The 13,710-nt window shown below is 46.2% G+C and overlaps 1 protein-coding gene across 2 annotated transcripts in view; it reads left to right on the top strand.

The window, feature by feature from the left end:
* The window catches only part of STXBP2 (syntaxin binding protein 2), a 38,071-nt gene that overhangs the window by 10,074 nt on the left and 14,287 nt on the right, over nucleotides 1-13,710 (top strand). For both annotated transcript variants that reach the window (XR_010793701.1, XM_066613896.1), the window contains exons 2-8: nucleotides 6,859-6,908; nucleotides 8,957-9,038; nucleotides 9,404-9,480; nucleotides 9,901-9,979; nucleotides 10,658-10,761; nucleotides 10,921-11,069; nucleotides 11,464-11,548. Coding sequence is in view for 1 of the 2 variants with exons in the window: in XM_066613896.1 (XP_066469993.1) it covers nucleotides 6,859-6,908; nucleotides 8,957-9,038; nucleotides 9,404-9,480; nucleotides 9,901-9,979; nucleotides 10,658-10,761; nucleotides 10,921-11,069; nucleotides 11,464-11,548 (626 nt within the window). In the remaining variant the exon portion in view is untranslated. The remainder of the gene's footprint in view (nucleotides 1-6,858; nucleotides 6,909-8,956; nucleotides 9,039-9,403; nucleotides 9,481-9,900; nucleotides 9,980-10,657; nucleotides 10,762-10,920; nucleotides 11,070-11,463; nucleotides 11,549-13,710) is intronic.

The raw sequence follows: 13,710 nt of genomic DNA, 5'->3' as shown, positions 1-13,710 counted from the left end.
CTGTCCCTGCCTGCTTCTGGGCCTGAACCATCCCTCCTCCACTCTGAAACACCCCCTCCTCGCCTCCAGAATGTCTTCCTGCCATAGACAACAGTAACAAAATGAGAAGAAGCTTAGAATGCATAGTGCTAAGGAATTGTACTTGTGTCACCAAATGCATTTTCACAGGACTGCAGATTCACTTACCCAGCCTTCATGCTGCATGCTGACAGGCCTTGTAGAAAGTGGCTTCCTTTCTGGTGTAGTCTCTCAGCCCCTTTGGGCTATTGTCAGCTACTTAGTCTATATACAGTCAGGGCTGCATTCTGAGGCATGTTGGATGCACATCAGCCCATTGACACCTAACTCAAATAGTCTATATCAGTGTTTCTCAATGTTTGTCCTCTGCGGTACCATTTCACATGGTCAGCCTTTTCAAAGTACCACCAGAAGTAACTGGCGATGACATTGCCAGTTACTTCTGGGTTGAGAGACCAGATGCAACGCAACCAACACCAGTAAGAGGCTCAGGGTGGACGGGAGGGCTTTTTTTGAGCATGGAAAAGTATACTCTGGAGTTCTGCCCACCAAGCCAAGCCTCCTACAGCTGTTTGTTGCATTACTTCCCAGCTGTCGCAAATGCGACACACCAGAAAGCATGGTTTGGCCACTGCCAGAAGCAGTGAATGGCCAAGTCTGTACAGCAGTGGACCACAGATGCCCAGACTGCACAGGGGGCGGGAGGGAGGTGGGGTGAGGGGTGAGCAGAAGAGGAGGTGGGGAGGAGGGCAGAGTGGGATGTGGAAGGAGGCAGGTGCAGCAGCAGCATCTGCTGAATCCTCATCCCCTTCCCAAGTTCAATCTGCCTTCATGGGTCCATGTAGAGTTGCGCCACCAATATAGCTGGCACAGGTCTGAATATACCAGTTGGCTGTCATGAGCTTACCCCAGGGCAAGGGAACAAGTGTTCCCTTACTCCGAGGAGGCCTGTGGAGGCCAAAACTCTCTGGCAGGATACAGTGGGCAACACATTGGCAAGATGTTGAGGCTGAACAATAATGGCTTATCTAAGAGGCCTTATAGTGAGCTACTGACTGAGGCAAGACTTGACCCAGGGACTTCCTGGTTTCTAACTGGGGATCTTAGTCACTATACAGGTTTGCTAAAGTAAGCCTAATGCCCAGTTTGGTTTGGATATTGGATCTGAATGTTTTCAGAGCTGCCCAATGTCTCTACTTCAGAACCAATCACATTGCAATTCCTGTGGTAAAATGGCAGGTGTTGTACTGGCTGCCATCCAGGGTCCCTCTGATCAAGCTTCATCCCCCTTGCTTAGTTTTCATTGCTGTTCTGAAATGGTGCTGTGGTGGTGGATTCCTCTGAAGAATTTTCACTGTGTCACTGTGTCAGCTGCTGCTTTTTACATCCTTCAGCTTAGATTCCATCAGTTATTGTCACAACCCTCCAAACAAGTATTACTGGTTCTTCTGTCCAATTATCACATGAATGATGTGTGTGTGTTGGTTTGAGTGGACTGAGCATTTAAAGCATCTTGAGTATGCAGCAGATGACAAAGGATTTAACACTTTAATGAGCAATAGTCATTCCTGTATAATCAAGGAACAAATGCTTCTATGCTGTGGTTCTTCACAGCAAGCTATCCTATTTCAGATTGTTTTCAGTTGATTAGTGACATTACTTTTTGTCTTGGATTCAGAGTTCTGAACTTTAAAAACCCCGAAATGCCTCCTTCCTGCCCCCCCACGCCCCCCCCAACCCCTGCACTGGCTGAGCTCAGCCTACTGTATCCCATCAGTATTGAGGCTGGATGTGGCCTCCGCGGGCCACCACGCATCCCTGTGTCGGCCCAGTTGACTCGCATAGAGGCACAAACATGCTTTACAGCACATTGGCAACCCTCCTGGGCCTTGTGCCAGCCCAGGGCACTGTTAGGATCGTACCCTGAGAGTTTAAGAGATGGAACTCTTAGTTTCTGCCCTCCCAGTAGGGTGATATTGGGATGTTAAAGAAGATAGATCTGACTGGGATCTAGCATTTCTGGTTTCTTATCCTAGCATTGTTCATTTGGTGGATTAGTGTTGGGGTTTTCCTGCAGAAGAAGCAAAGGACAAATCTTCATTTTTTGTCATATCTTGCAAGTTACGAGATATGAGACTTGCAAGTTACGAGAAAGTCTCATACTTTCTGACTTGTGCCAGCAAGTTGTTTATCCAAAACCTGTTTTCAGAAGTGTTTGTGACAGAGGATGTTATGACACAGACCTGTCTGTTTTTCTCTGAGTGATAGCACATGTGCTTGAGCTATCCATAATCCATATTGTAAACCAGAGAGTGAATTTTTTGCCTAGGACGTGCCGCTGGGTATGGTGTGGGAACATCCAGCATGATCACTCCATCCCATTTGAGCCTGTTCATTCAAACATTATTAGGAAAGCTGTGATAGGTGGCAACCAGGCAGCTCTAGTAATGTATGACTCAGCGTCTACCGTTATCTAAGGGACCTTCTGATAAGTGGGTCTGGAAAACGATCAGAGATGAATTGGCTGTGCAGTTCAGGTGTTGTTTCTCCACCTGATGGGGATGTGCTCTTACTTTGCATATCCTCTGTGGGTATTATGTGGCCTCAATATTTATTATTGTTGCCAATAAACAGTATTAGCAGCAAAACTTGCTCCTCTCCCTCTGCCATCCCTGAAGCACCATTCTTGGAAAGGTAAGCAGCTGTAGTTTTTGGACATATGCCAATAATTCTTGTGGCTTTTATGTATGTTTGTGCTACTAAACAAATATTGAAGGGTAGGAAATGAGCTGCTACTCTGATTGGGGTCAGTATCATTTCACAGCAATTGATGTGCCTCGGTTCTGTTCCAGCTCTAAAATGCTGAAGTCATTGTAAGGAAGTTATTTCTTATTAATATCCCCTGGTTCAACAACATATTTTCAAGGGGGTTACAAACCAATAATAAGAATACAGTACTTTACAATTGCAACAACATTTTCCAACAGCAGCCATTTCTTCAAAAAACATTGTACAAGCCATTCAGAGTATGAGAAAATAAGAACTTTTTAACCTGATGTAGCTGGGGCATCACTACCAAGAAGACTCTCTTCTGGGTAGCTGCTGGTCTCAACCTAGAGACCCAGATTTGGGAACCTAGAGTTGGGCCTCGGATGGTGAACTCAATAGCTGGGCAAGTCTGGGAAGGGATAGAATCCAGCAAAGTAGAGATTGAAGGTGGGTCCGACTCCACCGTAGAATCTCTGTGGGTTAAATTACCAGGCTTGTGCAGCAATGTAATACTGGGGGCGTGCTATCGTCCTCCAGACCAGAAATCTGATGGGGACCTTGAAATGAGGAAACAGATCAGGGAGGTGACAAGGAAGGACAGGGTTGTAATCATGGGGGACTTCAATTATCCTCATATTGACTGGGTCAATTTGTGTTCTGGTCACGATAAGGAAACCGGATTTCTTGACGTGCTAAATGACTGTGGCTTAGATCAGCTAGTCAAGGAGCCCACCAGAGGACAGGTGACTCTGGATTTAATTTTGTGCGGTACGCAGGACCTGGTTAGAGATGTAAACGTTACTGAGCCATTGGGGAACAGTGATCATGCTGCGATCCGTTTTGACGTGCACGTTGGGGGAAGAATACCAGGCAAATCTCTAACAAAAACCCTTGACTTCCGACGGGCGGACTTCCCTCAAATGAGGAGGCTGGTTAGGAGGAGGTTGAAAGGGAGGGTAAAAAGAGTCCAGTCTCTCCAGAGTGCATGGAGGCTGCTTAAAACAACAGTAATAGAGGCCCAGCAGAGGTGTATACCGCAAAGAAAGAAGGGTTCCACTAAATCCAGGAGAGTGCCCGCATGGCTAACCAGCCAAGTTAGAGAGGCTGTGAAGGGCAAGGAAGCTTCCTTCCGTAAATGGAAGTCTTGCCCTAATGAAGAGAATAAAAAGGAACATAAACTGTGGCAAAAGAAATGTAAGAAGGTGATAGGGGAGGCCAAGCGAGACTATGAGGAACGCATGGCCAGCAACATTAAGGGGAATAATAAAAGCTTCTTCAAATATGTTAGAAGCAGGAAACCCGCCAGAGAAGCGGTTGGCCCTCTGGATGGTGAGGGAGGGAAAGGGGAGATAAAAGGAGACTTAGAGATGGCAGAGAAATTAAATGAGTTCTTTGCATCTGTCTTCACGGCAGAAGACCTCGGGCAGATACCGCTGCCCGAACGGCCCCTCCTGACCGATGAGTTAAGTCAGATAGAGGTTAAAAGAGAAGATGTTTCAGACCTCATTGATAAATTAAAGACCAATAAGTCACCGGGCCCTGATGGCATCCACCCAAGAGTTATTAAGGAATTGAAGAATGAAGTTGCAGATCTCTTGACTAAGGTATGCAACTTGTCCCTCAAAACTGCCACGGTGCCAGAAGATTGGAGGATAGCAAATGTCACGCCTATTTTTAAAAAGGGAAAGAGGGGGGACCCGGGAAACTATAGGCCGGTCAGCCTAACATCCATACCGGGTAAGATGGTGGAATGCCTCATCAAAGATAGGATCTCAAAACACATAGACAAACAGGCCTTGCTGAGGGAGAGTCAGCATGGCTTCTGTAAGGGTAAGTCTTGCCTCACGAACCTTATAGAATTCTTTGAAAAGGTCAACAGGCATGTGGATGCGGGAGAACCCGTGGACATTATATATCTGGACTTTCAGAAGGCGTTTGACACGGTCCCTCACCAAAGGCTACTGAAAAAACTCCACAGTCAGGGAATTAGAGGACAGGTCCTCTCGTGGATTGAGAACTGGTTGGAGGCCAGGAAGCAGAGAGTGGGTGTCAATGGGCAATTTTCACAATGGAGAGAGGTGAAAAGCGGTGTGCCCCAAGGATCTGTCCTGGGACCGGTGCTTTTCAACCTCTTCATAAATGACCTGGAGACAGGGTTGAGCAGTGAAGTGGCTAAGTTTGCAGATGACACCAAACTTTTCCGAGTGGTAAAGACCAGAGGTGATTGTGAGGAGCTCCAGAAGGATCTCTCCAGACTGGCAGAATGGGCAGCAAAATGGCAGATGCGCTTCAATGTCAGTAAGTGTAAAGTCATGCACATTGGGGCAAAAAATCAAAACTTTAGATATAGGCTGATGGGTTCTGAGCTGTCTGTGACAGATCAGGAGAGAGATCTTGGGGTGGTGGTGGACAGGTCGATGAAAGTGTCGACCCAATGTGCGGCGGCAGTGAAGAAGGCCAATTCTATACTTGGGATCATTAGGAAGGGTATTGAGAACAAAACGGCTAATATTATAATGCCGTTGTACAAATCGATGGTAAGGCCACACCTGGAGTATTGTGTCCAGTTCTGGTCGCCGCATCTCAAAAAAGACATAGTGGAAATGGAAAAGGTGCAAAAGAGAGCGACTAAGCTGATTACGGGGCTGGGGCACCTTCCTTATGAGGAAAGGCTACGGCGTTTGGGCCTCTTCAGCCTAGAAAAGAGACGCTTGAGGGGGGACATGATTGAGACATACAAAATTATGCAGGGGATGGACAGAGTGGATAGGGAGATGCTCTTTACACTCTCACATAATACCAGAACCAGGGGACATCCACTAAAATTGAGTGTTGGGCGGGTTAGGACAGACAAAAGAAAATATTTCTTTACTCAGCGCGTGGTCGGTCTGTGGAACTCCTTGCCACAGGATGTGGTGCTGGCGTCTAGCCTAGACGCCTTTAAAAGGGGATTGGACGAGTTTCTGGAGGAAAAATCCATTATGGGGTACAAGCCATGATGTGTATGCGCAACCTCCTGATTTTAGGAATGGGTTAAGTCAGAATGCCAGATGTAGGGGAGAGCACCAGGACGAGGTCTCTTCTTATCTGGTGTGCTCCCTGGGGCATTTGGTGGGCCGCTGTGAGATACAGGAAGCTGGACTAGATGGGCCTATGGCCTGATCCAGTGGGGCTGTTCTTATGTTCTTATGTTCTTATGTAAGTCTGTATGTGAGTCTTGAAATTTTTACATCTACTGATACTATAACAAAGCTAGGTCACTCACCTCACATCTTCCTCTTATGCCCCCAACCCCTGAAAATGAACAGCAGTGAGTTTGCCTTACTCTGGTGCCTAAAAGCCCTAGTTGACTAAAACCCCATAATTGTTGGTGGGTGTCGGCAGCCTTGTATTGTATTGGCAACCTTCAGTCTCGAAAGACTATGGTATCGCGCTCTGAAAGGTGGTTCTGGCACAGCGTCTAGTGTGGCTGAAAAGGCCAATCTGGGAGTGACAATCCCTTCCACACCGGGAGCAAGTGCAGTCTGTCCCTGGTCTGTCTCCCTGGCTATGGGCCTTCCTTCTTTGCCTCTTCGCCTCAGACTGTTGGCAAAGTGTCTCTTCAAACTGGGAAAGGCCATACTGCACAGCCTGCCTCCAAGCGGGCCGCTCAGAGGCCAGGGTTTCCCACTTGTTGAGGTCCATCCCTAAGGCCTTCAGATCCCTCTTGCAGATGTCCTTGTATCGCAGCTGTGGTCTACCTGTAGGGCGCTTTCCTTGCACGAGTTCTCCATAGAGGAGATCCTTTGGGATCCGGCCATCATCCATTCTCACGACATGACCAAGCCAACGCAGGCGTCTCTGTTTCAGCAGTGAATACATGCTAGGGATTCCAGCACGTTCCAGGACTGTGTCGGCAGCCTAGGGCATTGAAAACCAGCAGTGGGCATTTGCATGTTGTCCTGTGAACTGCAATCATGCCTTTTTACTAGGGTAGTGAAGGATATGATGATGGCTACCTGGAACTGCCCTTGTTCTTACTGCAGTAGAATGTGCCTCAGTCTTAACTTGGAGCTTTCCTTCATTTTTCAGAGATCCTGAATGATGTCATACGCAGCATGAAGAAGGAAGGCGAATGGAAGGTAAGCAAAGAATTTCTGCAGCTTGGAACAATGTGGCTCATGGGTTTCATATAATCTGCAGAGCTGTACTTTGCAGTCTGCTATTAAAAATATACATATATACATCTTCACTGGGCTCTGCCATGTCCATTATGCAATTGTGTGATCTCAATCCACAGTTTTATTTATTTATTTTAGAGATTTATATCCCACCTTTCTATCCAGTGAGGACACTCAAGGCAGCTCACAACTAAAAACATATTAAAAACATAAAATATACATATATAAAGACATTAAAAACAATAAAACACAATAAAAACCTGAATCCCAAATTAAAATCCATTCAAAAAGTGCCATGCCCCCTGGTGTCAGCATGAAAGGCCTCCCTAAATAAAAAGGTCTTGAGACCCCTCCAAAAGGACTCTAAAGAGGGAGCTGTTCTCAATTCCGGGGGAGGAAGTTCCACAAATGGACCCTCTTTCTTGCCGCCATCCCCCTCACCTCCACTAGTGGCGGCACAGTCAGAAAGGCCCCCTCTGATGACCTGAGAGGATGGGTTGGATTATACGGAAGGAGGCGGTCCCTCAGATACCCTGGACCTGAGCTGTATAGGGCTTTAAAAGTCATAACTAGCACTTCGTTTCAGCCCGGAAACGAACTGGCAGCCAGTGTAGCCACCGAAGCAGTGGCCCGACTGAGTTGAACCTATGAGCCCCAGCAACCACACGGGCCACCGTGTTCTGCACTAGTTGCAGTTTCCGGACTGTCTTCAGAGGCAGCCCCACATAGAGCGCAGTTAACTGCACACTTACTGTATCACAAATATTATGTAGCCAATGCGTTCTGTATCCTTTACATTGTAATTAAGGTTCTTAGAGTGTTCCATAACTTTTTCTGACTTAAGAAGGTATGTGCCAGGCCAGCCATGAAATTACTGGCTGCAGACAAATCAAAAAGGTTATTGGAATTAGCTTTGCTCTGCTGGCTCAGCAAGAGCTTATTGTGACCTACAGAGTGCTGACTCTTATCGATGTATTCGGAAATTAGTCCTTGGTGGATGACCAGTACAGGGAGAGGGAAAATAAGAGCCTGCCAGCTAACCATGCCTTGTACCAACATGCTCCCTGGCCATGTTCCTGTGCAGTGCTTGTCTGCAGAGGGCTTATAGTTGTGGGCAGAATTCTCCCTACATTCAGTTCTTGCCTTCCTCAGAAAAACACTGAACCGAGGGATGTGACCAAGGAGCACATTGATGCAAGGGGCATGGCTAAACAGCCCTCCCCCATTTGCCATCTTTACACATTGATCCTCCACAATTCAGCCAAAGCCTGAGTAGGGCTTGTGTCTCTTCTGGTCTCTTCTCAAAACATAGAGAACTCTATTGTCCTGGGGCTTTCTAAACATGGCTGCCCCGTGGTTGTGAGAAAGACACTGCTCTGCTGGGGCTGCTTATGTGTGCTTCTGTCTCCCAGCTAGTAGTAGCTTAAAATGTAGATTGCATTTGAACACAAACATTGAATTTACTTTGCATCCTTCCCCCCAACCCCTGCGCCCCACATGCATGTAAAGTGCAGAACACATGCGCTTTGTAAGACTCAGTTAAGCCTGAACTGATGGATTCTGCAGAGTTTCCTCAAATGCAAGTGACTCCCAGGTAACAATTTTTTTTTTACAGCAAGTTATTCTATCAGCAGTTTAGAAGTGGTATTTTTAGGAAAGGAGTGGGAGTCTTAATCTAAGCACCTCCCATGTTAGCAACCTCAGGTGGCACTCTGAGCCTTGGAATATGGGATAGACGAGGTAAGGAATGAAAATGGACAGAGCTCCTCAGCTCTGGAAAGAGAGTTGCATCTAATGGCTTGTAATAGAATTGGAGGACAAGGGTGGGATATCGGTGCGATAATTGAAGTTCACAAGAGGAAGTGGAAAAGAGCAAGGGTGAACATGTTGTGGTCTCCTTTTGCCTTTCTGCCACCATTGCAGTTAAAAATGGCTTCCTTTATGGAAAAAGAGATTCTCTTCAATCTCAACTCATGATTCTCATCATTCTTCTCTCTTGATTCTTTCAGGTACTCATTATGGACCATCCCAGCACGCGCATTGTCTCATCCTGTTTTAAGATGTCGGACCTCCTGGCTGAGGGAATCACAAGTGAGTGGCTTGAGCAAGAACCTCTTGTAAGCAGAGGCTCTCCTCGGAGTGGGAGATGCTTCTGATCCTGAAGGCATCCCACTTCGTCTATTTGTGGCACTAACACCTCCTCCCTATTTCCATGAATGGTGGAAACTAAATTGGGTCCTCAGGTTGCTGTATAGCACCACCTCAGCAAACCTGCTTCTGATGACCTTTATGCTCTTGACCTGCATGCCTGCTTAGCCTCCATTTTTCTTTTATTTTCCTGCCAAATAATGTTTTTGAAATGAATGAACAAAGTAAGAGCATGTTGGAGTACAACCCATGCTCTATCTTTCAGCTGCCCCAAATACAGACACCTGATACGTGTTTGCTTTCTTCAGTTATCGAAGATATTAACAAGCGCCGAGAACCCCTTCCCAGCTTGGAAGCTATCTATTTACTCAGCCCTATTGAGACGGTAGGTCTTTAGTATGTGGGGGCGGGCACTAATTTGGTGGGGGCCTCTCATTACAAAGTGATGATTGAAAAAAAAATCCAGTGATGGTTGCTGAGTTCCTCCTGCCTGCAGGTGGCATGTTTACCTGTACCTATCCCTGAAGAAACAGGAAATTGACTGGTACAACTAAAAGGAACAGGTCAGGGGAAAGTGAATGTCTGTCATTGTTCCCTACAGGCTCCATATTATTCTCTGAATTCCCTACAGGCTCCATATAATTCCCATAGAGTAACATAATTCTTCTCTGAGCTGTTTATGATGGAAGGATTCCTGGTAGTTGCCTAATTTGAAGTATGACCTGCAGCCAAGGTGAAAAAAACTGGTGGCAGAAGTTCAGGTATGTATATAGCTGCTGCTAACTATCTGTTTTTCTGCCTGCAGTCAGTGCGTGCTCTGATCAATGACTTCAAAAGCACTCCCACATTCTCCTACAAGGCTGCGCATGTCTTCTTCACTGACAGTAAGTTCAAGGACTACTCCCAGCTAAATAAGAAAATGAGGCAAATCGCACTCTAGGAACTGAGAGTTGCTGACGGAGGGATGTAGAGGCACACTGCAACACTGACTCTTCCCATTGAGAGATCTAGCCTAGGTACCAGGATGTTCCCCATGCAGAGGGAGATGCTTGGCTAATCCAAAAGGCATCTTGATGTAACCTCTAGATCTCCCTACAGTCTTTGGCTGTGAGGCAAAGCTCATACTGTGTCATCCTGCAGTTTCTTTTGAAATTAAGAGCAGTACTTCATGGAAGTTGGCCCCTGTGAGTGTGCACACACCTACTTAAACCTTGGAAGATATCCTTGGAAATCTGTCCCTGAGCCACTTCCATGCCTGGGCTTGACAAGAAAGTGATGTCTCTGCTTGGATTGCAGTAGTTTTGAGTACCCTGTACTTGTCAACCCCCCTTTTGAACTTGCTGAAATTGCTTGTGGGTTTGCTAGGCTGGGTTGGGAAGGAGCAGAGAGAGCATCTGATCAGTAGTGGGACAGGATGTGAAGCATGAATCCATTGCTTTCCATCTTGGCTATCAGAGTTCATTGCCATAAAAATTTTATTCTGCAGTAGAATGGATGAGGCGAATTGGGGTGGGGGGTCAGGGGGGACAGGGTAAATACTGCTGCCTGTCCTTGCCTTTCAGCATGCCCTGAGAACCTTTTTAATGAGCTTGGAAAGTCCAGAATTACCAAAGCCATCAAAACACTCAAGGAAATCAATGTTGCCTTCCTTCCTTATGAATCTCAGGTAAGGAATGAGTTGGAGAAAGAGCTGAGGCTGTCAGTCTCTTAAAATGGATATAGTTGTCTGGCAAACTGTAGTGAAACTGTGTGAGCTCAATAGACCTTCCTTATTTTGGCTAATAATTTTGGCTAACCGCTCCATTTTTCTGCCTTCTCCCTCCAGGTGTACTCCCTGGACAATCCCCAGAGTTTTCACCATCTCTTTAGCCCATACTGCAGGGAAGATAAGAACAATCACTTGGAGAGGATGGCGGAACAGATTGCCACATTATGTGACACCCTCAAAGAGTACCCCTCAATTCGCTATAGGAAGTTAGTGCAATGGTCCGACCATATGCTGGAAGAGGGAGGGAGCTCGTAATGCAACATCAAACAAACGTGGAATGTGCCAGGGGCATGACAGGGCCATATTCTGTGCAGAAAAGTTGGGTGGGGGGATATTACTCAACTATTCATCAGAGGAAGTATGTGGGCTGTGAAGGTATCCTGCTAATAGGGGGAATTCCTGATTCTACTTTTTGGTAGGGGTTCACATCAGGTACTTACTATGCTATAGCAAGTGAGGATAAAAACCAGGTTGCTTAACTATAGGTGTGGGAGCTAGATAAGATTGCTGAGATGGGAAGGGAGCAACTACTCCTCAACAAACTCTTGTACCCATTTTTTCCCATGCCCCTACAAGTAAACTTACGTTCGTTTCTTATAGTGGCTCTGAAGACTGCTGCCTGTTGGCCCATGCAGTATTGGCGAAACTGAATGCCTTCAAAGCAGACAACCCCACCATGGGAGAGGTGAGCAATCCCAGCACTTCATGATGAGACAAGATGGCAGGGCAATGGAGCTGCAGGAGGCAATGGATCTGGTGGTGACGGCATGCACTAGATCCTGTCCCCCTTTCCTGCACCCTCCCTGCCCCCTTTTTCTCTTTGGACTTGTGCTAATGAAATTGCAAAATTGAAATTGCTAGCACACATCCAAGGAGACCCACTGAGGAGCAGAAGGCTTACAGAGGTGTAAGGGATTTAAACCCCTTTCACCTTTGAAGCCATCTGATCCACTACCACCACTTTACCACAACTAAAGTTGAGTGTTAGGAGAGTTAGGACAGAAGAAAATATTTTTTTAACCAGTGTGGAATTAGTGGAACTCTTTGCCACCGGAACTAGTGATGGCATCTTGCCTAGATGCCTTTAAGAGGAGATTGGACAGATTTCTGGACGAAAAGTTCATTATGAGTGACAAGTCATAGTAGGTATGTGCAAGCTCTCGGTTTTCGAGGAAGGCTGCCTCTGATTGCCAGATGCAGGGGAGGGCACCAGGATGCAGGTTGTGTCTTCTTGTCTTGTGTGCTCCCTGAAGCATTTGGTGGGCCACTGTGAGATACAGGAAGCTGGACTAAATGGGCCTTTGGCCTGATCCAGCGGGGCTCTTCTTATGTTCTTATGAAGGGTTATTGGCCTTAAAGACAGCTGCTTCGTGTGTGTGTGTGTGTGTGTGTGTGTGTGTGTGTACATGCACGCATGCGCGCACGCACACACATATCTGGTAAATATAGTACAAGTGTGGTGATTTCAGGTGAGATAAAGGGAAATCTCTTTTAGAGCAGAAACACGCTGGTGACATTCCTTCAAGCAAAGGTGAAAAGCAACGTAAGCAATGCCCAATTTGGGTAGAGAAGCCACAGTATGTCTTTAGCTAATTACAGAAGCCGGAGTGGGCAACTGGATATGAACTTGAATCACTTCAGGTGTTCAGAAGAGGAAGGTTTCTTAAGGTGTACTTAAATCCTTGGAAGAGTATGTCTAACTGGATGTAGGAATAACTGGATGTAGGATGTAGGAATGCAGCCAGACAATACCAAGATGTGCTCTTCGCAGAGGAAGCCTATAGGAGAATTCACCAGCTGTCTGTTGCAAGCTGAGCTGAGTTTAAATAAGAGCCAAACTAGATGATGTGTGAGAAACAGTCTCATGAGAGTTAAACGCTGCAGCAGGAGGCTGAAAAAAAGGATCACAGCAAAAAAAGTGGGAGAATGTCTTAACTGTTTCTACATGGGCTATTTTTTTCTGATCAAAATCTCTTTTCCCCAGCTCCTTTTCGACTCATGGGGGGAAAACAATACAGGATCCCGAAGCAATTTTTTGATTAGAAAAACAGCTTGTTGAGAAAGGGTTAAGTTTTTCCTCTCACAGAGATTTTATAAAATGTACTTCAGAAGAATGTGAGTTAAAGGGGTTAGACTACTCACATTTTAGTGTTAAATAGATTTGTGCTGCAGAAAGTGTGTTTTTGGGAAAAATAAAAGAAGCAAAATAAAAAGAGCAAAGAAGTAATGATACCAGAAAGAGAAAGAAGGATCAAACTGAACTCCCTTCCCTGCCTTCCTACTTTCTGGTCCTTGGACAATGGAAGCCATTGCTAAAGGAACAACCAAGAAGCCCATAGTCCAGGCCAGTCCAAACCTCTTAATGTCCATACTTGTCCTTATAGCAAAAACCCTATGTCAGGGCTCTCCGAACCTAGGCCCACAGGCCAGATCCGGAGTTTGGAAAAAGCCCCCCCGCCCCAATGAGTGGCGCTTATCGTTCCATTGTGTCGCTACTTATTTTTCCAACCGATCTGTTCACAGGTATGCTCTGGGCAGTTGTGTCTGCCTAGATATCTTTCTGCACAGTCTGCTGGGACACTGGGCAATAGATGTGACTGCCCAGAGCATCCCTGTGTACAGATCATCTAGAAAAATAAGTAGTGATATGGCAAAACAGTAAGCACTGCTTGGTACGATGAGGGCTTTTTCAGGCACAGCAGTCTCCAGTTTGGAGATTGCTGCTCTATGTGATTGCACGAGGCATGAGCAGCCATAGCCCTTTGCTCTGAACAGAAAGAAATGGGCAAGTACTGGGAAAATTGGAAGAGTATTAGAAATGAAGGAATGAATAAGAATCAAAGGGAA

The sequence above is a fragment of the Tiliqua scincoides genome, chromosome 2 (assembly GCF_035046505.1).
Source record: "Tiliqua scincoides isolate rTilSci1 chromosome 2, rTilSci1.hap2, whole genome shotgun sequence".
NCBI classification, from domain to species: domain Eukaryota; kingdom Metazoa; phylum Chordata; class Lepidosauria; order Squamata; family Scincidae; genus Tiliqua; species Tiliqua scincoides.
This window is presented reverse-complemented; position numbering and strand designations above follow the sequence as displayed.